The sequence below is a fragment of the Scomber scombrus genome, chromosome 12 (assembly GCF_963691925.1).
Source record: "Scomber scombrus chromosome 12, fScoSco1.1, whole genome shotgun sequence".
In the NCBI taxonomy this organism is placed as follows: domain Eukaryota; kingdom Metazoa; phylum Chordata; class Actinopteri; order Scombriformes; family Scombridae; genus Scomber; species Scomber scombrus.
The window spans coordinates 14,497,296-14,522,335 of NC_084981.1; the positions used below are offsets into that span (position 1 = coordinate 14,497,296).

Consider the following 25,040-nt stretch of genomic DNA (forward strand, 5'->3'; position numbering starts at 1 on the left):
TTTCTAATCGTTCTTCTCTGGCGGGCACCCGCACGGGAAGAGGAAGCACTCTGCCTGTATGAACGCGCGCGTCCCCGCGTACAAAGAGGAAATCTCTCCACAGGGAAATGCTCACAGGTTTCAGTCACAAAGTCACCAAACCGGTCTGATTAAATTAGTGAGTTGGCTACCCAGCAACAGAGTAAAGAAATATACAGATAAATAAATATTCTATGACATTTCCCCGCCTCATTCAGAATAGCTAGGTTTGAACATGCAAGGAATTTGTCTTAGTGTCGTGGTGCATAGCAGTCAAAATATACAGAAAAGGAAGTATAATCCTATATAATATAAAAAGAAAGAAAAAATACCATAAAACATGTCAAATATATCCTAAGGGCCCACCACTAGACCCTGGCTTCATCTCAAATAATTTGAGGCTTTAGTTAGGCTACTAAATACGGCAGGAATAATTTTTTAATTCATGTTTAGTGGGATAGTTTGCTTATAACTTTTCTGTGATTTACTTTAACTGTGCCTGGTTTTAGATGTAGCGGTAAGCTAATTTGATTTTAGGCACAGTAACAATCCAGCTTTTTAGACAGTATGTAAACAGTGCCCACATGCACCAGTAATAAATAGTAATAAAGGAAATATGTCTTGCTATTTAAGACATTTTATGAGTTACAATAAAATACTTTTATGGCCAAAGATATGTTTACATTATTCACCTGCCCAGTGAGAAACATTTTACTTGAGTCCTATACCACTGAGTGCATAGTGTATGGTGTTGACTGTGGTATACGAATAAGAACATTTGAAGAATATATTTTATTTATAGTTCATTAGAGTATGCAGTGTTATGGTCTACACATTACACATAGGCTAATGTTGCCTAGGGTAAAACCTAAATAAACGGTGGGCTGCTGTTATCGGCTTAAGTGTTGAGCGCTTCAAGAAGCCTCAGAAAAATGGCTTTAATAAATATGTCTGCAACTGTCCAAAAGCACATCAGGCCAATCAGAGAAAGTTTTCAATGAAGGCCATCAACAGTCATGCAATGAAACAGCGCGGCGGTCAGGCTGCAATAATGCTGTTGTGATGATGCCTTCAAGTGCCGTCTGAAGTGTGAAAATCTGCAGCGCATGAGCGCGAACATGAACACAACATTACAATAAACATGGCTTGTTTTCATATGAGCTGCAAGCTTGAGTTTTTATCAGAGGCCATATCGACTGAGTTAAACAATGTGACTTCTAATTTCGTTACATGAATAGACTATATGTCCCAGTTAATGCAGCTGCTGCAATGCAGCAGACCTGATTTCTGAAATAAAACACCCACTAAAACGCCCTTTAAAGCACATTCCCTCATCACTTGTGTGAGCAAGCGCACCTGGAGCCTGTATCACTATCCTTTAAGACGTTAGAGCTCGGATGAAGGAGCTTACGAGCAAGACCTGAATGCGGCATACGTTTCTCAGCCGGTGTTTTCATATATTTTTACGCCCCTCCGCTCTTGTACGGTGGTTCCATGCTTCAGAGACGACAAACGTAGTGTACAGGTAGGCCTAAATTATGACATTAGATGCTTTTCGTTCATAGCTGTGCTGCTAGAGGTTACAATCGGTTTGCATGGACTATAGATCTTATTCAGCAACATGTATCTAAAGGCTGCACTGGTCGACACATAGGCTATTGACAGGCATTCACAAGTTGGATATTTACAATTACGTTAGACTCAGGCTTTGTGTGAACTGATGAATTATGAATTAAATGGCAATGGCATATGGGTAAAATTACACCTGACTGCCATTCTGTTTGAAAGAAAGACGGCCATTCAGCATCATTTTTGAAATGAGACCCATGCGACAAGCCTTTGTTTATGTCTGTAGTCATGCTGCTGTCACGTTTTAAAGTCTGTAGAAGGCGTTTCACATCAGCTTCAACACAACCACCACCATACACATGGGTTGACAGAGGATCTGGAGTAACTCGACCCACACAAAACACACACACACACACACACACACACACACACACACACACACACACACACACACACACACACACACAGAGTGACATTGCAACTACACTAAGGCTTTTCCCACATTTCTGACTTTAAATTCCACCCTATTTGAAAGCAAAGGGGATGAAAGCTTCAGCTATGTAGCAATTGTGAATGTTGCATGTCCTGCAAAATGATCCTGTTTGGTACTGTAACTATAGAAATGTAATACTTGTCACATGAGCCAGTAGGCTATAACACTGAGCCTGCATACCTTTTCTTCTCTTTCTTGATTAATTTCACCAATTAAAGGAGATGCCAAATGATAATTGTGGGTTCTTAAACCACATGTAGCCAGTAAATAACGGTTTTACCAGCATTGGGTCATGAATACCCAGCTGGACTGGAGTATTGCATAAGCAAATGGTCAACAACTGTAAAGCTATGTCCTCTTTCGGTTTCATGAAGTCTGGCATGGATGTTGACAACATCCTCACCATAATCCCAGTAGGGAATATTCTCTCTTTGCTTGCTTCCTTCTAAGTGAGGTCAGAGGTTCTGGCCAGTTAAAGAACAGCATCATAGAGCTAGAGGAGACTCATTGGTTTCCTCAAAGGCTTGCAGACATACACCCTTACTCTCTCACAATGCCCATCTCCTCCCGAAAACTGTGGTGTGTTTTACTTTTAGATATAAACTACCTGTCACCAATATAAACATGTTGTTTTAGTTCTTCTGTCTTTTAAAATGAACGTGTTTGTTGAAAACAGGGGTGACATGACTCTGACCAGAGGATCTTTCACCTACGCCAGTGGAGAAGAGTACCATGGCGACTGGAAAGAAGGCAAGATATTCCTTATTCTTAGTCATAAATTTGTCTGCAGCGTCACTGACTCACTGGGACCTTCTGAACTGTAGACATATACTCAACTGTACACCTATACTGTCCTCATAATTAGTCCCTGATGCATAATTTGTGAAAGTTATCAGCAGCACAAAACAGAATGATGAGATGTTGACAGATGGGGAAATATTCAGATTTAGGCTTCCTATTACCCAAAAAATTATTAGTTCTTATTAATAGTTGCAGGTGACTTTTCTATATTCCCTTACATGTGTTTTTCTTTTCTGAAAGGAATAATCTTTTTCACAGATGCATGCACATACATCAAGCTTGACTCATATTTCTTGTTCACTTCAAGCCAAATTTGTGACCATATTTAATAGTTTGAAGAGAATGATATGTGAGTAACATGCAAGAGTGCTATAAATCAGCCTCTGTGAGTAAATCTTGTGACATTATCTATGGTAATGGCCCTCTCTCTCAGTATGGGCTTGACACTCATTAAATCTTCAGTCCTGGATATTTTTCTGTAATAGATAATGTTGTTATATCAGGCAAAAGCTTGCAGGAACAAATGCAAATGCCAGAGGGAGCAAATATCTTCTATTCATGAACCTGTTCAGACATATGCATTACTGAAAAGTGAAATCTGGGGGAACATCATATCACCTGTAGTAAAAATTATGAGGATGCTTGTGCCGCTTTAATTCTTGCTCAAACACCCAGTGATGCTAGAGTGACATGCAAGCTAAAGCTATTTACTCAAATCCCAATTAGCTAGCATTGGCAACCCATGACGAACAGAGCCAGATTTACCAGCTCTGGCTTTGTCAAATCTTCTGGATTAGACATTGGACCTCTTTGGGGAATCTTAGAGAGGGCTCTGTCAGCTGCTGTAGGTAGACCAAATCAATGGAAACACCAGAAACAAGATCATCCAGGGTTTTTATTTAATTTTTATGTTGTCTTTTACGAGTGATTTGGTGATTATTTTTAGCTGCTGGTACACCAATGAAACACCATCCACATCATATTAACGGGTGTACTCCTGCAGCCTTCACCTACTTTTTGGCAATTGAAGGTGTAAGCTAGTTGTAGCAGAAACTTGTAGGTGTGCCCTCTGACGTGATTATAAGCTTTAGTAGTGGATCATAGACTGCTAGGAGAGGAATGCAAGAACATTCCTTGACTGTTTTTGCTGTCTGGATCCTAAAGTAGAAATCCCTGCTAAAAAATCTGCTGGATTAGAGTGCTGTAATTCCCACCGCACAGGAGGCAGATGGGACTCCTAATTCAGTGGTAAACCTTTGGCTGACAGAGGGGAGGAAGGATACTTAATCCATGCACATTCTGACTTGTGTGACATATGTAGTAGCTCTACGATACCAAGTGAATATAAAACCCTGAGCCGCATTGTGAGTTCAAATGCCATGCTTAATAGGTTGTCTCTTACAGTATGTTACACACTATTATGAAATATTAATATGTAAGAGGCTAAGTGGTTAGATGAGGCATGGTGACAGCTATGTAGATATGGTGTGCATCTGTAAATGGTATCAATCTCGTGTGTGTCCATTACTCACTCTGATGGTCTGTGATTTTCCAGGTCGGAGACATGGTGTCGGCCAGCTCAAGTTTCAGGATGGAACCTGCTATACAGGCCAGTTTGAGAACGGACTCTTCCATGGCTCCGGTGTTCTGCTATTTACAGACGGATCCAGGTGTGTTAAGCAAGAGTGAGATAGACAGAAGCTTGTTGTCAGTTAGGTTAAAAATGACACCTTGCGTTTGTTAACCCTGCTCCCTTATCATCATGTCAGATACGAAGGAGAATTTGCACAGGGAAAGTTTCAAGGCACAGGAGTCTTCAGTCGATACGATGGCATGAAGTTTGAAGGAGAATTCAAAGACGGACGTGTTGAGGGATACGGTAAGTCTGTCACACTGCTGGAACAGCCATCATGGGGTCAATATTGTCTCTCTGTCATCAGTCACAGTGTCCTGTGTCTGGTCCTGCAGGGCTATTGACTTTCCCAGACGGAGCTCATGGTGTCCCACGAAATGAGGGCTTGTTTCAAAACCACAAGCTGCAGAAGAGAGAGAAGTGTTCAGGAGTGGTGCAGCGGGCACAGGCTTCAGCCACCAATGCTCGCAGTCTGGCACTTTGACTGTTCATGACCCTGGAGGAGAAACAGTCTAGGTTCCAGCACCTTCCAGGGGGGGGGGCCTCAGGGATGTGTACTTGTATACTCCCCTCCAGCTCTTCTCTCTGTGTCTTTCTCTCTTTTTTTCTGCATCTTTCTTGCTTAGCCTTCACAGTGACTTGGAATGCACATGCAATTTGACCAAACAATGGATTTCTGTAAAACCTGACTTGAAATGCACAAAACCACGAAGCACACCTTTAACTTCACAAGTCATGTAAAGCAGCAAATTCAGTTTTTCTCTTGTTCTGAATCTTGTACTCATAAATAGTGTCTTAGTATTTTGCTCTAGAGCAGTTAGCTTTCTTACACCAAGCAACTCAATATGGGAGACCTCTTTTTTAGCATTTTGTTGCACGTCTGGTACTTAAAAGAGGTTTTTTTCCTGTATAAACTGAGGAGGTGTAGTGTTGGCAGTCTGTATGGGGAAGACAATTAGCTACTAATTAGATATACCCACCTCAAAATGCTGCAATCCATCATGACAGAGAGTGCAACATTGCTGCTGCAAACTTTATCATTCAAGGAATGCATTTTTTCCACTGGTGTTTATTCTTTTTAAAGATCAGTATTCACGTTTGCCTTAAAGATATTTTGGTACAAGAGTACAGTAGTTCAAGGGTGTCCGTCTGAAAATCCGATGACACAGATGACATGCCCTCCCTTTCCCTTGTCCTCTGCATCATTTGCCCTCAAGTGTCTGTCATCCTAATGAATTTGAGGTCTGTTTGAAGATTGCCTTCACTCTGAGAGACACATTGCTAAACTGGTGCTGAGTTTTCAGCTCCCATCACTCACAAGAGGAGATTTAACTGGATGATTCTCTCATGCTTTCCCTTGCACAACCTGAAAGACCCAGGTTGACTGGACATCCTCAGACTTGACATAAATGAGGCAGCTGAATGAAAGAAATGATCAGATATATCCTTACGAGTATTTAATACTAATGTATGTGTTTTTTGTGAAGTGTATAGATATTTATTGTTGATGGTGTTTGTTCTGACTTATCCAATGCATCAAGACATAATCATGTCATTGGTCATGAGAGGTACATAATGGTGTTACTTTTTCAAAGACGTTATTAACCTTTATAGCCAATCACAACTAGTCTGTGATTACAGATGAATTCAGTGTACTTGAACTGTGAATAGGCCTTACAAAGCATTGTAGACATGGCTTGTCTTGGGTTTCCTTCATGGAACTTCAACCAAAGACAATGGAATGATACTATAGGTAAGGAAGCCTGGAGCAATCAACAGGAGTTACATATGTTATTTCTTATACCTGAACAATAAAGACAATAAAAATCAATAAGGCTTTAGTGCGCAAGAAAAACAAATGGACTCAAGATTAAACTGGGAATTGTTGTGAGATTCTGTTGTAAATATTCTTGAAGTCTCTAGTCTGGATTATTGCAGTTACTGATTTTCATTGTCATATTCTATGAAGAAGAAAAAAATCAATACTCAATATCATGAACACATACTGTTCCTTGCTTTGAGTACCCCCTTTGGTACATCAGCGTGCTGCAATCATAAAGATTGAAGATAACATTAGAGACAGAAATGCAGACAAGTGCATGTTCCAGTACCTCAATCCACAAGCACACAATGATACTTTAATCTTTGCTGTATGTACAAAGTGTGTAATATGCTACTTTTCAAATTATGTAATAGTATTTTTCTTTTCCACTATGTAAAAGATAATGCCTGCTCAAGCCTCCTTTGCCTATACATTTCTGCCTGAATGGAATTATATACACCAGAATCCCACATCCATTTCCAACTGGAAACAAATGGTGCTTTAAAGGCGTGCCTCTCCAGACTTTCACCTGCCTGGAAATATCATTGCCATGGTTACCTTTTTTTCAGTAACAATTTAATGTTGCTTTGAGTGCTCTTAGAGAAAACTACTACACAGTATCCTCTCATTCTTCTAGAATAGGTATGAGCATTTATCACATAGATGGTAAACAGTTGGTGTGTTCAATAAAGCCTTGTGTTGAAAAAATACATGTTTTTCAGTGAATATCATAGCTATGCACTTGCTCACAATAACATGACAAAGTAGCTCATTTTGAGATGATAATGCAACCATTTCTGATGTTCGAACACAGTAGCTAAAATGAGTGACATTTGCGGCCATAGGATGGAGTTTAACAGTTTCGCAGATAGACATGTTCTGGTTTTGGCTGCGACACAGCATGAAGCAAAAGCCTTCAGTTTCAGTCCCATCCCCCTTCTCATTCTACACCACTGCAGCCCTCAGCAACATCACAGCACAGCAGCATACTGCTTGTAGTTCACATGGAATTGGAAAAGACAGAACTAAAGCTGTAAAACATGTATGAGTCCAACTGATATAAGAGGGGAGTTGTTTTTTTCTTGCTGGTATATGAACTATGTTGTAGTGATGATATCTCTGTTTAGAATCAGGATGACAAAAAAGGTGACAACCCATTTAACATATTGTGTATATAATCTTGTATTGAACACAATACTCCAGCATCCACTAAATTCCCTGACAGTTGACACAGCCCTGCTTGGAACAGGAAATATGGTGTGTGGTTGATAATGTAGCTCATGAATTGTCAACAAAAAACACATTGGTGTATAGCAGAGCTGCACACTTTTCAAAACAGCTTTTTATAATCACATAGCAGTAGGGCAATATTTGTCAAACATAATGTGCACATGAAATGAATGGCTGTATACATAATGATTAAGTATACATAAACAACTATAATGAGCAATCTGTTGGTTTCCCCACTGTAAATGACCAGTCTCCCTTAGGAACATTTGAGCCACTGATGATAGAAGGAAAATATGTCCACTGAACTCCCCTTGAATCCCTGACTTTAGCCGGGGCATACCAGCCATCTCTGCTATCGTCAGCGGACGTCTCCAAACACAGTGCTACTGTGTGTTATAAAACAAGGGTCGCTTGATGTATATTTAAATTCAGCTTATGCAGAATACTATCTATTAATGTTATTCAACTTACAAAGGCATTATGAATCAGACATGAAACATCAACGAGAGTGCTCCTCAGATCATAAATCTCTGTGAAAGTAATTATCAAAAGCCAAAGCTTGGCATAAGGTATGAGAAATTCAATTGTTTTCTCATTCATATGTTTTTCTACTTCTTAAGATCATCTTGAATCAGTCACATGCAAGCTGACATTTTCTAGTGTCACAGTTCAGACTAATCTCAGAGACTTAACAGCCGTGCCCTGGAAAGGCAGATTTTGTTGGTGAGTGCACCTCACATCTGTTCATTCCTATAGGATGATGCATATACTCAAGCATGATGTGCTCTGATCCCATAGTGGACTTACAGAATGAATATTGAACCTGAGACAGATATAAAGTGAGGTTATAAAGAATAGTTGTCACTCCTCTCTTGAGGTGTTGTCAGGTGGCATCAGATTCTGCAGGGTCTCCATGATGTGAAACTGCCATTGTCTTACCTGCTGGACTGCAGTCACTCCCTCCTGTAACACATGCACACTATCTATGTTGGCAACCAATCTTACAATACAATCAATACATTTCCTTTGACATAGTCATTAAGCTAGACTAGACCCACAGGTCAGATGAAAAAAACTTACATGATTTTTTATGTTTGTGTCAGCTCCTGCAGCTATGAGCAGTGTTTCGCTATTTTGTAACTGTTGAGCCGCACTGCATCATGCATGGCCATGTCCCCTTCCTAAGAGTAGAGAAAACCGTATCAGTGACAGAAATGAAATACAGAGATTATGAAAAGTATGAAACACACTGCATACCCTGTCCCAGGAATTGATCTTGACACCACAGGCCAGCAGATACTCCACAATGATCGTGTTGCCTGTTCTTGTGGCCACATGCAAAGGAGTGCTATACAACTGTAAAGTGATCATTGAATACACTGTGTCAGGGTAATTTGCATGCAAATCTACACACAAACACACAAAGGGCCAACTGTATAAGTCAGTATGAGACCTACAGTATTCTCACAGATACACAAGTATGAGTCCAGACACATAGAAAATGCACATTCACCTTATCTCTAACATTCAGGTCAGTCCCATGGCTCTTCAGAGCTTTAACAACGTCCAGGCTTCCTCCCCTGCAGGCCCAGTGTGTGGCCCAGGAGCCCAGTTGAAAAACAGTAGGAGGGCCCCCCATCCTATTAGCAGTGCCACTATAGAAACTGGAGCTTAGGTGTAAAGATAATCTCACCCAATCTCTCCATCATTGTTACAAAAAAGTGATGTGCCTGCACATCTTACTTGATCTTTGAAGTTGATATCAGCTCCGTTTTCTAGAAGCATTTGGATCACTGCAGTGTGTCTTTCCATAGAGGCCCGATGTAGTGCTGTCCTCTTTAACTGGAAAATTTAAATAGACAATATTTTAAGTAGAAATAAAGTTTAGTGTGGTATGTTAAAATTGATATTTTTTCTGCCACACAGGGAGAGTAGACCTCATCATGAACATCAGGATTCCCACCATCTGCCAGATACTTGTCTATTGTATTCAGCTTGCCTTGACTGGCTGCATTCATGAATTCTGTCATATCCACAGACCCCTAGTGTGCACGAGAGAGAGAGAGAGAGAGAGAGAGAGAGAGAGAGAGAGAGAGAGAGAGAGAGAGAGAGAGAGAGAGAGAGAGAGAGAGAGAGAGAGAGAGAGAGAGAGAGAGAGAGAGAGTGAGAGAGAGAGAGAGGCAGAAATTACATTTTTCATATCTTTGTTGTGCACATGAAGATAGGGTTATTTTGTAGGAGCAACAGTGGCTCACCACAGGCATTTCCACAGACCCACTGGTTGAGTATGGTTTCTTGATCTTATTCCTTTTGCAAAGCTCTGTGATATTCTCCGCTCACTTCAAGCCCAAACTCTCACAGCCTAGATCTGAAGAGATTCTCCTCACTCTCTCCTCTGCCTGGGAAATAATAGAGACAGTAATAATGTAGAAAACAACGAGTTTGCCTATGAGAGATGTATTATTGGAGTTGTAAAGAAGAAGTGCCAAGAAGGGTAAGAGGTGTTGAGAGCTGGAAATAATGGTGTTAATGTCAAAATAAATTCACAGCATGGTAGTAACCAGGCCTGGCCATAATAAAATATTGTCCCCGATGAAATGATTCCTATAGCTATAAGCTGTTGACGTTTTTTGCATTATCTATCAATGGCATATAGTTAAAAAGACTGTGCCTTCATTGTACATGTATGCCTTTATCTGCCAAGCATTCTTGTCCTACTTGATGTATTCTATAACAAGTACAAAAAATACTTTGTTATTAATTCTGTTGGTGACAAGTTCTTGGATAGTGGGTTATTTAAATCCATATAATTTTAATATATTTATGTAAGTTAGTATGGAAGTTTATTTCTTTGTGTACATCATTTGTATGATGTACACAAAGACATTTAAAAAAAGGTTTCAAGGATCAATTTGTATGGCATTTGTATCTCTGATAACTTTGCTCATGTCTTGATACATAGACTTCACCTTATGACTCAATAGGGTTATACTGTGTATGTATTTAATTGCAAAGCATATAATCACTCAACTGTATCCATCTGCAAGCTGTTTCATATCTTTTCTATTTGCATGTATTTGTGTTTTGTATACATACAAATTGATACTAATGCACATTTCTGAGGTTTGACTTCAATGTCTTCTTGGATATAACAGCTCAAACAGCTCAATGTGATGTGATGTATTAACTAATATCATGATATATATTATATGTTTATATTATACTAAGAAATACATCATGTACAGCCTTCTGAAAATCTCAGTATCTCAGTAAACTCAGTATCTAATGATAATCACCATATTGTGAGGCATATCATCACAAATGTCACTTAGTAAACAATATTTCTCTCACCTACCTGACCTTTCTTTTCTATTCCTGTTTTCTGGTCCATCGCTTTGGTTGCTCACTGCAAAACCTCTTCAGTTTGTATGAAATGTACGGATACAAACAAACAAAAAACAATATAATGATACCAAACAGCTAATAACTTTGGAATAAAAGCAGTGGCGGATAACTTTTCTGACTGCGTCTTTATACAGAAGCGCTGCAAGTCCAGTGACCCCTGACTAGAATGCTGGGTTCACGGTGGGACATTGTGTTACACCAACAAACAGGTGTTTGTGCACTTTGGCATGTGTATGCATATGTTTGTGTGTACTTGCCAGTACTACTCTCTGTTTCCCTCCCTCCGTTCCTCTCTGTCAGGCATACACGCACACACACACACACACACACACACACACACACACACACACACACACACACACACACACACACACACACACACACACACACACACACACACACACAATTTCATGGAGACTTGCCCTAACCTTAACCGCAATCGCCATATGCCTAACTCTGACCTTAAGCCATTAACTTTAAGCCAAGTATTCACCCTGAAATGTATTATTTATATGAAGGGGGCTTGCATTTACCACCATAAGCAAGGCAAGTCCCAACAACATGACTGTGTAAACAGATTTACGTCCCCACGACATGAGGAATACCTGTACCACACACACCCACATGTATACACATAACATCCAAACCTGGAGGCATGTCACACCCAGGCCATGAGCTGAGGGTGATTTCATTCCGAAAGCTCCTGGTTTTACTCATTCCACACTCCTCTTGCAGCAACAGTTTGTACTTATCTTTTTACAAGAGTGCTCATAAACACATTGTTTTGGGGGATTATGCTATTTATAAAGTTTTTATTACTGTTAAGTGGCACATTGTAAATATTATTTGACGACACACAAACAGTCAATCAGTGTCCAGCCACAGCTTTATGAATTTTCCTTTAGGGTTAACCACACACAACCCATAAATATTTAACTATTCTCCTTTCAATGTACCAAAACTTTAAAGTGCCATCAAGTGTTTCTTGATCATCTGCTTGGTAAAAATACACTTTTTACATGTTCTCTGGACACTTACACTTTCTTGCTGGTGCTTTAAGTTTTATTGGATGCACAGTGAAACACAGAGACACAGGCAGTCCTGCCAGAGTGTGACTGGGTGACATGTTAATAGTTAACCAGTGTTATTGAGGGAGGAGGCAGAGCTCAGTAGGTTGGGAGCAGCAGCAGCCATTTTAGCCACATAGGACATGCATCTTTCTGCTTTCCCCTCAACTATGGAGCACAGGTGAACAGACGGTTAACTATCACCTTATACCTCTCTGCAAGGCTGCCTGTGAGTTATTCCATCCATTTGACTCTGATTAATGTTCCTACTGCTGCTTTAGTACGTACAAAAAACTCAAAAGACAGTGCTTGTTGACATTTAATGGTGAGATGTGTGACATGGTAATCCAGCTAACATTTCTAAATATTTCTGTGGTGTTACTAAGAAAGTCTATTTTTATCACAGGCAGATTTAGAATATATTATCCACCAAGTGTGACAAAGTTCAGTCAAGTGTGCATGTGTTTCAGTAGGAAGCGCAGGAAGTGCAGGTACCATGGTGATGCTGAATCATCTGAATCGTGTCGAAGACCCAGATGACTGTTCTCCTCTGCTGCCTGTGGCTGCAGAGGCTGCAGTACCAACACCTCTCACTCACAGACAACAAGTGGTCGCAAAGACAGACTCCAGGGGATTTTTCCTGTGCAGGTGCAGCTCTGCAGGTATTTGTATCATGTGTCTGTTATTAAAAAGCTACTTATGTGATCTTTTCTCTCTGCTGTACAGGAGAGAGAACCTCACCTTTAGTGTGGTGATGCTGATTGGATGCTACTCAGCTATTCTGATTCCAGCATATTTCCCCTTGAATAAATCGTCAGCTCTCAGCGATGACTACCAACATCCCACAGATCTGGTAGAGATACACATCTTATCAGGCTTTTTAAATCATTGATTCTCTCTTGTCACACTTCTCTCTGTTTGCTCCTCTCTTCAGGCTATGCTAAACCGGTCAGCCTCTGTGCTGTCAGGCCCCTGTCAACCTCACTGGTGTCTAAATCACCTCAAGCCTCTGTCCAGCTCTGCAGGCCTCCAGGACATTCCTGTTTTTGTGCAGCACGACAGGACCTTGCCCTGGGATCTGTCCCCTCCTCTGGGGCTCCAGGGTAGTGAAGAGCATCTTGCCCTGGCTCTTGCCTCTCTGCCTCAGCCTGGCCTGCCTCCATCACTGAGGAGTGAGGGCAGCTGCAAGCGATGTGTGGTGGTGGGCAACGGAGGGATTCTTCATGGGAGCCATCTTGGATCCCATATAGATCGTTATGACATCATTATCAGGTATGTTTTCCATGTATGTGTCAGACACAAATAAGAGGATGTTTAAGTAATGCTAAACTATGTCGGTAATTTTCAACCTGTGGAAATGGACTTTTCTTTGTGGGCAAAATTTTAAAGGGGTTTAAGAAAAAAGATATGAATAAAATACCCTAAATCAAATAAACTCATTTAATTTGATACATTTATCTCTGTCATCAGGCTGAATAATGCTCCAGTGTCTGGCTTTGAAAGAGATGCAGGTTCCCGCACCACAATCCGCCTGATGTATCCAGAGGGAGCACCCCACTCTGCAAATGAGTACAAAAACACCACTATGGTTGCTCTGGTGGTCTTTAAGAGCCTGGATCTGGACTGGCTCACTTCTGTCATCACCAAACAACCTCTGGTGTGTATGCACTCCAGGAACCATTGCACACAGAAATGGTTTATTACATAAGGCGTGAGTCTCACAGCAACTCGTAGCCACACCGCTCTCACATCATCACACTCACTGCCTTACACGCGCTACATCTTCTGTGTTGTTATTAATAGAGTTTCTGGTCCAAATTGTGGTTCTGGAGGGAGGTGGTGGATGATATTCCCTTGAGACCAGAGAACTTCAGGATCATCCACCCAGAGATTATTCACAAGACTGGACAAGTCATTCAGAAATATGCTCTGAAAAAGGGAAATGTGAGTTCTAAAATGTATAAATCCATCTTCTTTATTTTGAAACCCCTTTGAATCAAGTCTGTCGACCCATTAACATTGAAACATGTTTTGCTTTCTGTAATCATTCCTCCTGTTCATATTTAGAAGATCCCCTTCAACTGAGCTTCCACAGTCCTCTTTTTGAGCAATAATGTATTTAAAGGTTTATCTGAAGATAATATGAGGCTTTGGCAATTTGAGCTCATCTAATGAGGTGGATATCTTCCATAGTTAGTCTTTTTAATAAAATAATTCCCTTGTTGTGTCTTAATGACAGTGTTTTCTTGTTCGGTGTAAGTATCTAAAGAAAAAGAGGAAATTTGGCACCAAGAGGACTGTTAATTTGAAAGATACTGAAATGATTTTACTAATTAAGATGACTGAAGCTTCATATTAACTGCAAATACATTTTTATAAATACAATTTTGCATGGAAGTAGGGCTGTGGAATTTGTCAGCCATCATTTACATTGAAAGTGAATTATGAAGACATCTATTAATGGCCAGTATGAACAGGGGAAATGATTACAAGAAGAATAACATGTACGACTGTTCATTTGGGCACATGGACTGTTGTTTTAGGGAAGACTTAAAATTAGGGAATGAATGACAGACCAGCAAACACAACCTTTGTTGTTGTTTCTCCATATCTACAGTTAGAATAAAGTATTGCTGAGTAGATGGTGCGTTTACTGGTTGAACAAATGGATCAAATTGTTTCTCCTCGAGTAGATGGTGCCGACGCTAGGTGCCAGTGCTGTGGTGATGGCTTTGCAGCTGTGTGACCAGGTGACCCTGGCAGGGTTTGGCTATGATATGGGGCATCCATACGCTAGACTTCACTACTATGAGACCATACACATGGATGCTATGAAGGCTCAAGTAAGTTTATGTTAGGAAACTATTTTAACGTGCTACTGTCCTGGATATTTTTGAGATTGGTTCTACATCTATTGGCTCCAATGATTTATTTATGTCTTGTTGTATTACAAATCTCAAGGTGGTGCATGACATCAGTGCCGAGAAACTCTTCTTGAAAGATCTGGTGGCTGCAGGAGCTGTGACTGACATCACAGGAGCGCTATGATTCACAAGGACAGAGTCTGATAATGCAATGAACTCTACATGCACTCCTTCCTCTCATTGTGAGAGGTTTCCATAAATGTACAGCCTAACCTATAGATAACTCTCTTTTGAATTTGGTGAATAGCTGTTACAAGGATAGTAATTGTCAGATGAGTGAATAATTATACCATCACATATAGACACACACTCTGTGACTGGCTGCATTTAGTGAAATGGATGCAATGGTCAGTGGTTCAAAGAGTAGTATTTGAATTCTGTGTTTACAGTGGTTCAATAAACAAATGAATGTGAGAGCACTGATATGTTTTGTCTACAAAAAAGGGAAATATCTATAGAGAGACATACAGTTTTAGTGTTGCATATTTTGTTCATACATGTAATAAGATCAGAAGTAGTACACACACAAATGTACAATATCTGCATTTATAAAAACCAATCAGTGGCAGTTAAAATTTTAAACACATACATTATAACAACATATTACTAATAAATAGTAAACAGGTCATTGAGTATTCAAAAAAATATGTTACAATGTAAAAAAAAAAAAAGGAGTTACAGTATATAGTCAAGCTACTTCCTATAAATACATCCATAGTGCATCAAGTGCACAATGGCGTTTAATTGTGCTAATCATAAATTTAAGTGCTTCCAATAAATCATTATAGGTCAAACTATGGAAACGTGAAAAACAGGCCCAGGGTGCAGCTTTAAGAGATTTTTTTTCTGTTCTTAGCAATGCAGTCAATTTCTTGTTGTGTACACAACTACTTCACCGTGTCTACAGCAGTGGATTGCGAGACGGCTCCCACAGCTTGCTTGCCAACTGTCTGCAGTGCTGGAGGATGATCTCAGTGGGGATGACCCCCAGGTGAACTGTCAGCAGCTCGTAGCACTTCACCACCTCACCCTGGTGATTCTTACTGTAGTACCGCAGCAACTTCCTGCAGGACACATCACTTTCTACAGTGAGCAACACTCTCTTTTAGAATGAATCACAAATCTATTTTTATCAGACACAGTTGTTTACCTGTAATAGTCCCAAGCAAGCATCCCAATGGGGGCAGAATCATCAGGTAGGATGGGCATTTCCCCTGCCTCTAACTTGAAGCCCTGATTGATTAGATAAGCAGTATATATTATATGATGATGTGTTACAGCCTGATAAACTTTAGTTGTCTTTTTCTGAATATAAACACTATAGGCTAGTAACTTACTGTTTCATTTTCAAACCAGAGGAAGTAGCAGAAGTAGAAGTCTCCATCCCGCAATGTGACAGTGGAGTAACCTTTCTGGAGATACCGCCGTGTTGTGCCGACCAGGCTCCACACCTGCAACATGGCATTATAGAAGAGAAATTCATATTTAGACAGATGCTGCAGATGGACAAAAGTATTCATGATTACAGTCACTGAAAATAACTAAATTTGCACTGTAAGCGATACTAGATTTTTGGTATACATATTTATCAACTAGCTGTTTAAGACACAGGTAGCAGTAAAAAGACATTCACTTCCAGCATCACCTTGCTTTTGATGAATTGAGCGACTGGTCCTTTCCCCAGCTCAGAGGTGGTGCGCTCCGTGATGTTGAGGGATGGGGCGATCATTTGGCCGGTGGATCGGTCCACGCAGATAAAATGAATAAGGCCAGGGAACTCCTCCAGGTAAGTAAGAATAACTGGGTCAAGGCCAATACATGGAGGATAAAAGTGTGCTATATTTTGTAATATTTTGCCTACATAAGCACTGTACTTTTTGGAACCCCTGAATTATGCAAGCACATCCAGAAATGTTATTAATTTAGTTTTGTTCTGCTAATCAAAGGGAATACACACAACATGGGTTCATTTTGTGGGTAGGATATGACACCATAGTGATATTCCTCTTGCTTTTCACTAACAGGAAGTCCTTCCAGTCCATCAGTTTTTCCCTGGAAGATACAGAAAAAGAGTGTAAGAGACAGAAAAAGACAGAGAGATACAATATATGTGTGTACTCTTTGTAACAACTGTAACAGGAAAAAAATATTAGTGTAAAAAGACATTCAGCTGACTGATACACACTGCACCATAGACTGGGCTCTTTCCTGCAGGCTGGGCGAGAGTCGTCGAGGAATGTCGGCAGACCCAGAGTCAATAAAGAAACACTGTCGGTATACGCCGCACAGCTGTGACTTCATATTCTTACACCACGGGATAAGACTAAAACAAAAACATGGACGTAATCATTCAAAGGATCACCCAGCAAATTTGTTATGAAGCATTCTGGCCAGCAGAGGGCTGCAGCAGACTTACTCTTTGTTGAACCCAGGTCCTCCTCTAGCAAATGCTCTGTTCTTGAACTCTGTCCAGACATTTTGTAACTGTGCAGACTAGATACAAATGGGAGGAGTGAAATACAGATTTTATTTTGAGGCCAATGATTTAACTAAAAATCATTTTTCACCATCAATCACATTTATTCAATTTTGGGTGAACAGGGGCTCATTTATGAGGTGCTTCTCTTTACTATTTATCATAACATGTACTATTAGATTTGTACAACAAAAAGTATTCTCATAATTAGATATTTTAACAGTACATCAATTCTATCCGAAAGTTATTCTTAAAGTTTTTAAGTGCATTTCACTTAAATAAAATTTAACAATGTTACATAAAGGTACACATATATGACTAAAAGCTTCATGGAACAACTAAGCAGACAAAATACAAAATGTTGGTATTCAGCACACATACAAACACATACCTGAATCTCACTTGGCCCCAGGGCTTTAATGAATTTATCCAGTTTGCTTCGGATTTCGTGTATCGTTGGCTGGCCTCTAGTAGCAGAAGAACCTTCTTGGCCTTCACTTAAGCGCTTTTCCAGCTTGGCAAAAGCCTCCAAATACGTATACACTGATATGGCCACTGCACTGGTGGGAATCTGATTAAAATAAATACAGATACTTAAATGGGTCAACAAGGGAGAAAACACATGTTTGGATACTGTAAGCACTACATAAACCTATAGTTAGCTAACCCCTCCACTCGAAAATGTGTTTTGCTTCTTGTTATTTCAGTTGGATGTTTGAGCTTCACTGTGCAGAATGATGTATGTGCAGAGTTTGAGGGTTTCACATTATCTGCTTAAAGTGGATTAGGGTTAGAGCATGTACCTACAGGCATGCTATGTAATATCACAACTAGTTTGAAGGCTAATTGTGGTGCTGTAATTTTATAACATTAAATTTAACTTACACAAATGTGATGTGGAAATTTAAAGCTTCCAGTGCACAAACACTGAGAATTGACCTTACAGTGAAGTAGGAGACATATTGTGTCTAGCAGTTAAACTTTTGAAATGAAAAATATTGCATATGCAAAGAGTCTGGAGTTTTAAATGAAGGAGAATGAGGAGATGTTACTTTAAGGATTTAAAAAAGTTTTTCTGTGGAAAAAAACCACAAAAAAGAGACTAATTATTATTCACAGTAGAGTAATCTAAAACGTATCCAGGGAAGATCTTTCAATCAATTAAATGTGTCAAAAGTGTGCCCCCCACTGGCCAAAAAGTAAGACTGCGAGATGTGAGGTAAATTGTAAGCAAAATGAGAAGTACACATGTGGGCTTGAGTCGTTATTCACAAACCTTAGTTAGCAGCACTAGAGTGATGCCAGGCCACAGTGGCAGACAGTACATGGAATGAGGCATCATGGGATACAGCCCCTCTTTCTGTGAGACCTCTAAGAAGACTCTACGTGGGGTTGAGGGGTCAGGTGGAGGAACCTCCAGAGTCTGTAAGCTGTCCTCTGCCATCTGAAGACATAATTATGTTTCAAGGTGTCATTCCAAACCAATAAGTGGTTTATTTTGCAGAGAATATTATATATCAAGATCAACTATTAGGAGTAGACACTGAGATATATTCTCACCTGTATATCCGGATCCACAAATTCAAATACAGGAGTACTGCCTCTCACTGGCTTTTCTGGTAGCACAATGAAGGCATGTCAGTAAATCACACACAGAAAGAAGACGTAGAAAAATAACTGAACAATAATGTATGCGCACACTCGACTACACAACCCACCTGAACTGCTTGAATCTCTGTCTGTAGGCGAAGGCTCTGGGGTGTAAAAACTTTCAGGACCAGAGCCAGATGTACTCTCAACATCCTTCATAAAAAACACAAACAATTCACAATAAACAATCAGAAACTGTTGTGGTGTTATGAGGGTGTCCATCAGCATTTCATACCTCAGGACCCGGGTCATCTACATCTATGTTGCTAGGATACATATTCTGTGCCATGATGATGAGGGTCAAGAGGTCTGAGGTGGCGAGTGAGCTCGCATTCCGGCTGAAGTGAGTGGAAAATCAAAGACAGGGCATTATAGAACATTTTTTAGCGACTTAAAAATGAGAAGTACAGATGAAAACAACTTCAGAGTGCAAACAGTGACATTTATTTCTCGAATAAATACAAAATGTTTATGAAAACCATCTGCACTGATTGTACCTGGAGTAGAAGGCGAGCAGTTTGGTGTGAACCAGAATGAAGGCATGTAGCACCTCCTCTCCTGCTCTCTCTACGCTGCTGTTAAGCTGCTGAACTAGACGGCGCTCCAGAAACTCTATACACTGCTCACACAGCGTGGGGTGGATCAGCCTCTCCACTGCCTGAGAGAGACGACACAAAGAGGAGATGACATGGGAGCATCTCTATCCCACTTGTCCACGCATTTACCCTTACACATTTGGGACAATTCATTAAATCACAACTAAAAGTGACTTTGACCATTGAGGCACAGCCTGAAAGGGGAATCTAACCTAAATTAATATTGTTAATAGGAGAACATTGAGGGGTTTTCTGGTAAGACTTAACATAATCCAGGGAAAAAGAACCATGTTAATATTTTTTGACTTAAATGTGAAGTTTTGGTAGGTTTTCAGTATAGCTGAATAGTCAATGGCCTGAACATTATCTCTATGGTTCAGAAAGAACCATAATCACAGTCTCATCACAAAGTTCACAACCCAACAAACAAATACAGGAGTAAAGGTAAAAAGGTACAGTACTTCTATTTCAACACCTATTGAAAGGGGGTTTTAAACGCTGTTGGCTTTTACTGCTGCTGCCATCTAGTGGTTGAAAGTGTTATATCCCAAATCCAATGTAGCACAGCAGCAAACATAGCCAGAGTCTCACCTACAAATGATGTAACTGGGTAGAATCCAGGGCAGTGTTACAGTATTAAACATATATTATTGTAATCAAAAGGTGCTAAGTCAGGTCATATTTGACCACATCATGCATAAAGTACAGCTATTAAAAAATCTTTCAACAGAACAGTAACATCTTAGGTTTTGAACTCCTGTGGGGAGGAAGACATTTGCTTGAACCTGTCACAACATGGCAAATGTCTACAGTAAAGCTGTGTCTTTTGGTATTTTACTGTCCCCATATCTCAGCAATGATATGTAATAATATATGTGATGACAGTAGTGCCCCCTACCTCGACTAAGAAGCTCTGGTCGTTCTCTCGGAGGTGGCTGTATGTCTCCAGCAGGCTCTGGAGATGCTTCCACAGCCGCGCTCTGTGCTCAGTGTCCTGAGGACGCAGCCTGGTGACAAACAGCACAGTTCATGTTAATTAGCATGTTAACAACATCCAGAATCAAGAGGGAATAAACAAAATGTCTTACTCTTTCCTAAGGAGGTTACCGCTGAGGGTGACCATGCCAAACATGACTTCAATTATCTTCTTCATCACATAGATCTTCCTCTTCAGATCATCCTCTCCCTCCTCACCATCTCCATTCACAGCAATGTAGAGACACTCGTCAAACTGAGATGGACACAAAATTACCTAATTAGCTGTTACTGATTTAAACATGCGACTAAAGTAGAAAAAAAAATGGATGCATTGAAGCCCATTCTACACTCTGTGCACTCTACATGATACATGACTGCATGGAAAAGACCGAAAATGCTGTGTTTGGCCTCCATGTGCTACAGAAGGACAAAGCCTGGTTTGATTTCTTAACAAGGCTCACATGACAAATGTGACGCTTCATTTGTAAGAGAGGCCTGCATTAAGGTCACAGGGCCATTACTGTTAGCAAGGGGAAGTTCAAGTATGCAGACATTATACAACAGGGCATTTCAAAAGAGGGTTAGAAAACAGGGCTTTACAGGTTATATGTGTTAGGAAAGTTATTTCTACATCATGACAAAGATGGAACCAATCTGAGGATTTTTACAGAAGAGGAGACAGCTTTTCTTTTCAACGGCAGGTTCTACCTGGTGTAGGACATAGATGTGGTTGTTTTCTGTGGTGAAGCAGGTGTAGCTTTCGCCCATCCTGTCGATCATGGTACTGCAGGAGATAATGATGGGAGCAAACAGAGTGCTGATGCTGTCCTCGAAGGCGGGGGGCTAAAAGAAAAAAAAAATTAATCATTGCAAACAAATCAGACTAACAATCTGTTAAACATGATTTTCTTCCTCCTTACCCCCTGGCCTTCCTCTTGAGCTGCTCCATACTTGTCCTGGATATTCTGCTGAAACTCTGGGTCGGTCCAGTGGAAGAGGACCTCAGCACTCTCACTGGCTATCAGCAAGCCCTTCATCTGGACCACAGATGCACCTGTCCTGTTTTATTGCAGTATCCTATCTATGCCAACCTGTCCAGCTGCATAACACTATAAAGAAAAGGTTAAAAGTGTTTAGGCAAAAGAGATAAAACAGAGTCTGGGGAGAAATTTTCTGAAGCATAAAGCGTCTGGAATTATACTGTTCAGAGCTGAAGAGCGTCTAAAAGTGTCAGAGAGGAATGGCACTGCTACATCTCTATTTGATAAAAAGAGATTAGTGCTAAAATGTTGAAGTAACACTTACTATTTAAGTTATTTCAGAGCAAATATATATTTTTAATGTGCTTGCATTTGTATGTCAGAATACTGAACTGATTTAGGACATGTGAAAAATGGGAAACAAAGCCACAATTTCAAGACTGATGTGATCTGCGCATTTTGCTATTTTGGAAGCAAATAAAAACTTATTGACATAATTATTATGAAAAAATGATTATCTCAGAGTAAGACACACCTCTACAAGAGAGAAAAGTATACTACTTATTATCTTTAATTCCAACAAAATGTGATGTAAAATAAATCAGCGGTTATTTGTAAATTCAACCTTGATACTCAGTTAGATTTTTCATTTAATTAAGCCCAGAATACTAAGTTGTTAAAAAACAATCTAGTTAGTACCTTTAAACTATCAATTTTGTGTTATGTACACAATGACATTCAGTCAATCTCTTAAAGTGGATGTGGTCCATGTCCCTAAAAATCACTAGAAATGTATTTTCACACAGGCCATGAAAACATTTGCCACTGGTGTAAATGGAGGCAAGGAACTGATTTTCCCACACTCCCCCTCCTTTTGGCCTAAAATAAACGCTCTCTAACAGCTGATATTTTATCAATGACAACCTCTAGTGAGAGCACATAGAAAAAAGGAAGGTCAGAGGCAAAAATGCCACTCCTGAGGGATTTCAAGATATTATCAGTCAAAACCAGTAGTGGAAGAAGCGCTCAGATATTTTGCATGAGTAAAAGTAGCAATTCCACAATGAAAAAATACTCAATTACTGGTAAATGACCTGCATTTAAAATCTTACTTAAAAGTACAGAAGTATTGTTAGCAAAATGTACTAAAAGTATAAAAAGTTCTAAGTACTCGTTTTACAAAATGGGCCAATTTATTGTTCTGTTTATTATACATGTATGTACAGTATATTATTTGAATATTAAAACTGATAATTCTTTGCACATATGAGCAGCATTTAATGTTTTTTTTTACATTTTAAAAACTTACTGTATACTGATACTAATCTATAACAATGCACATATTACACGCTGATCATATGTTTTACATATAAATTATTGATCTTAAAAGTAACTACAGTTGTGTACTGGAGTAAAAAGTACAATATTCCCCTCTGGAATGTAGTGGAGTGAAAGAAGCAGAAAATGTAAATTCTCAAGTAAGTACAACTACCTCAAAATTGTACAGTAGTTGAGTAAATGTACTGTTATATTCCACCACTAGTCAAAACAGAAATAAGGGTGCTTGAAAAATGATCAGTAAGCACATAGAGGTCAGTGTGTGTGTGTGACATGACACAAAGTGATCATGTGGTAATCGCTGAGATCTGCTTTCATTTGGTGATAAATGTGTGGCATGTGCTGTGAAATACAGAGTAGGGCCTGACTGATACTGGATTTTTGGGCCTGATGCCGATACCGATGTAAGGGAGTAAAACAATTGAATAAAATCAATATATCAACTGACAATCTGACAAAAACAGAATAAACACATAAACACACATTTTTTGCAATGATTGCTCAAATGTGATTATCAAACACACTGACAACGATATGTAATGGAGGCATGATATTTTACAGTTTAACAATAAACCTTGCTGTATGAAATGACATCAGTTCCCAGAAACAATACATTTCATTGGGAATCTAATAATTAAATTAATATAATAAAGATAACACAATAAAAAAACATATGAACATATACGCTGATATACCTATATATCTGTGATAGGCTAATAGTGTCCAATAATATCGGCTGACCTATATATCAGTCATCATACAGAGTACCATGCACTCATTTTAAATCATTTTTGCAAGGCATTTACTTTATTTACACCACAAAAAGGTTAATGTGATTTCCACATCATGCAAAAAGTCTATTTACAGAGACAGAGCTATAGTTTTAAAAGTGAATGATCATGATGAACATAGAGTCTTAATGTAATCTAGTGAACAAAAGACTACATTTAATTGAACATTTTTTAAAGACCTCCCCATTGCTTTAACCAAGTCAGTGTGCCTCTTTAGTTCTCATTCACCATGACTTCAGTTGAGCAGTGCCATGTGATGACATAGTTAGGTGCTATGTCTTTTTATTTTGGATATCAAATCCATTTTTTTGGATTATTTTTAGAAGAAGAAAAAAAACGTTTTTTGTTTTTTTTGAAAATACCACCAGCTAACATTAAGTCTTGTATACTTTGAACTTGATAGAAAGGAAGAAAATATGATTGCAAAACTTCCTTAAAAGCCAAAGCATCACCACAGTTGATCAGATATACACTGCTGAGCCTTGAATGCATTTGATCTTGTGAGTGCTGTGCTGCAGTTGACTCCCTACAGTACAGTGTATGTGGAGTCAGCATGGGACAATGACAAAGATATGGCATATTTAAACTGACTGATATTATTATCCAGCATCTTTATGAAGCCGATCCGATCCGTAAACTATACTTCATGTTTTACCTAAACCAAAAAGTGAGTTCCCCTTTAAGCTTTTAACTTCCTTGAGGCACACACACTCAATGACTGTCCATGAAACAGAAACAAAACACACACTCTTAAACTTCATGTCACAACAACTTACTATGAGTTTTCTGCGCCGGATGATCCCAGCATCCAGTATCTCTGCAGCCCAAAACTTTTCTCACTTCACTTTAGGGTTTTTTGTACCTTTTGGACGTTTTCGTTGTTTCTGCTTCGGCTGCTGAACTATTTGCTGCGTTCTTCTTCCTTCCGCAGAGCTTCACAACACCACTGCGTCATGTGACATCAGCAGGACTTTACGCGCAGGAAGTTCAGCTGAGCGATTTCACGGCTGATCTGGAGACAGATAAGAGGATTTAAAGAATTGAGGAGCCTCCCGTTAAGACTGCTCCCGGATAAAGACTGAGGCCTATCAAATGAGGCTGCACTTTTCAACTGATTGCCCCTCGGGGGAGCGAGGTGATCAGCGAGGCAGGAAAAAGTCATGCGCTGCCGCCTAAAGTGGGGCACATGATTCAGAGGCTGCTGTGGACAATAGTTTGGCATTTGCGGAATGCAGTTTTATGGCTGAGATTGAGATTAGACGTGAATGT

At 39.7% G+C, this 25,040-nt stretch overlaps 4 protein-coding genes across 8 annotated transcripts; 2 read left to right on the plus strand and 2 right to left on the minus strand.

The window, feature by feature from the left end:
• Positions 1–2,763: 2,763 nt before the first annotated feature.
• Positions 2,764–4,998, plus strand: morn4 (MORN repeat containing 4). The gene is made up of 4 exons (XM_062430904.1): positions 2,764–2,830; positions 4,437–4,551; positions 4,651–4,760; positions 4,850–4,998. Exons 1-4 carry the CDS (start codon positions 2,764–2,766, stop codon positions 4,996–4,998), a joined length of 441 nt encoding a protein of 146 aa, XP_062286888.1.
• Positions 4,999–7,660: 2,662 nt separating this feature from the next.
• Positions 7,661–11,138, minus strand: ankrd2 (ankyrin repeat domain 2 (stretch responsive muscle)). Its single transcript, XM_062430935.1, is given in 9 exon segments — positions 7,661–8,529; positions 8,647–8,688; positions 8,691–8,747; positions 8,824–8,922; positions 9,080–9,182; positions 9,314–9,408; positions 9,504–9,608; positions 9,822–9,965; positions 10,922–11,138. Coding segments are annotated over 8 exon segments (612 nt in total). The 5' UTR covers positions 9,831–9,965; positions 10,922–11,138; the 3' UTR covers positions 7,661–8,427.
• Positions 11,139–12,130: 992 nt separating this feature from the next.
• Positions 12,131–15,376, plus strand: st3gal7 (ST3 beta-galactoside alpha-2,3-sialyltransferase 7). Of its 4 annotated transcripts, XM_062430283.1 has the most exons (8): positions 12,131–12,267; positions 12,512–12,686; positions 12,765–12,891; positions 12,973–13,310; positions 13,509–13,695; positions 13,842–13,982; positions 14,732–14,881; positions 15,000–15,376. In XM_062430283.1, exons 2-8 carry the CDS (start codon positions 12,535–12,537, stop codon positions 15,084–15,086), a joined length of 1,182 nt encoding a protein of 393 aa, XP_062286267.1. In that variant the 5' UTR covers positions 12,131–12,267; positions 12,512–12,534; the 3' UTR covers positions 15,087–15,376. The 4 variants fall into 4 exon arrangements, with proteins under 4 accessions (XP_062286267.1, XP_062286264.1, XP_062286265.1 ...); XM_062430280.1 differs by having other exon boundaries at positions 12,512–12,891; XM_062430281.1 differs by having other exon boundaries at positions 12,164–12,267; positions 12,509–12,891.
• A 48-nt stretch (positions 15,377–15,424) lies between these two features.
• On the minus strand, positions 15,425–24,820 carry hps1 (HPS1 biogenesis of lysosomal organelles complex 3 subunit 1). 2 transcript variants are annotated; one of them, XM_062430278.1, is made up of 18 exons: positions 24,548–24,820; positions 21,583–21,771; positions 21,371–21,505; positions 20,773–20,915; positions 20,583–20,691; positions 19,586–19,746; positions 19,324–19,426; positions 19,157–19,241; positions 18,999–19,054; positions 18,715–18,882; positions 17,830–18,009; positions 17,379–17,455; positions 17,148–17,285; positions 16,949–17,014; positions 16,608–16,752; positions 16,300–16,413; positions 16,113–16,195; positions 15,425–16,026 (listed from the first exon to the last, which is right to left on the minus strand). In XM_062430278.1, exons 2-18 carry the CDS (start codon positions 21,697–21,699, stop codon positions 15,864–15,866), a joined length of 2,043 nt encoding a protein of 680 aa, XP_062286262.1. In that variant the 5' UTR covers positions 21,700–21,771; positions 24,548–24,820; the 3' UTR covers positions 15,425–15,863. The 2 variants fall into 2 exon arrangements, with proteins under 2 accessions (XP_062286262.1, XP_062286263.1); XM_062430279.1 differs by lacking the exons at positions 15,425–16,026; positions 16,113–16,195 and having other exon boundaries at positions 16,301–16,413; positions 17,153–17,285.
• Positions 24,821–25,040: the final 220 nt, after the last annotated feature.

What these genes read in the sequence shown, in the direction of transcription:
- morn4 (XM_062430904.1), top strand. Translation starts at nt 2,764, where the DNA reads ATGACTCTGACCAGAGGATCTTTCACCTACGCCAGTGGAGAAGAGTAC. An exon ending in CTATTTACAGACGGATCCAG is followed by an intron (nt 4,552 to 4,650) that starts GTGTGTTAAGCA and finishes TCATCATGTCAG; the next exon opens with ATACGAAGGAGAATTTGCAC. An exon ending in CGGACGTGTTGAGGGATACG is followed by an intron (nt 4,761 to 4,849) that starts GTAAGTCTGTCA and finishes CTGGTCCTGCAG; the next exon opens with GGCTATTGACTTTCCCAGAC.
- st3gal7 (XM_062430280.1), top strand. Translation starts at nt 12,535, where the DNA reads ATGGTGATGCTGAATCATCTGAATCGTGTCGAAGACCCAGATGACTGT. An exon ending in ACCAACATCCCACAGATCTG is followed by an intron (nt 12,892 to 12,972) that starts GTAGAGATACAC and finishes TCCTCTCTTCAG; the next exon opens with GCTATGCTAAACCGGTCAGC. An exon ending in ATGCTCTGAAAAAGGGAAAT is followed by an intron (nt 13,983 to 14,731) that starts GTGAGTTCTAAA and finishes CTCCTCGAGTAG; the next exon opens with ATGGTGCCGACGCTAGGTGC.
- hps1 (XM_062430278.1), bottom strand. Translation starts at nt 21,699, where the DNA reads ATGAAGGGCTTGCTGATAGCCAGTGAGAGTGCTGAGGTCCTCTTCCAC. An exon ending in ACATCTATGTCCTACACCAG is followed by an intron (nt 20,916 to 21,370) that starts GTAGAACCTGCC and finishes TGTCCATCTCAG; the next exon opens with TTTGACGAGTGTCTCTACAT. An exon ending in TGGGGCCAAGTGAGATTCAG is followed by an intron (nt 17,456 to 17,829) that starts GTATGTGTTTGT and finishes ATTTGTATCTAG; the next exon opens with TCTGCACAGTTACAAAATGT.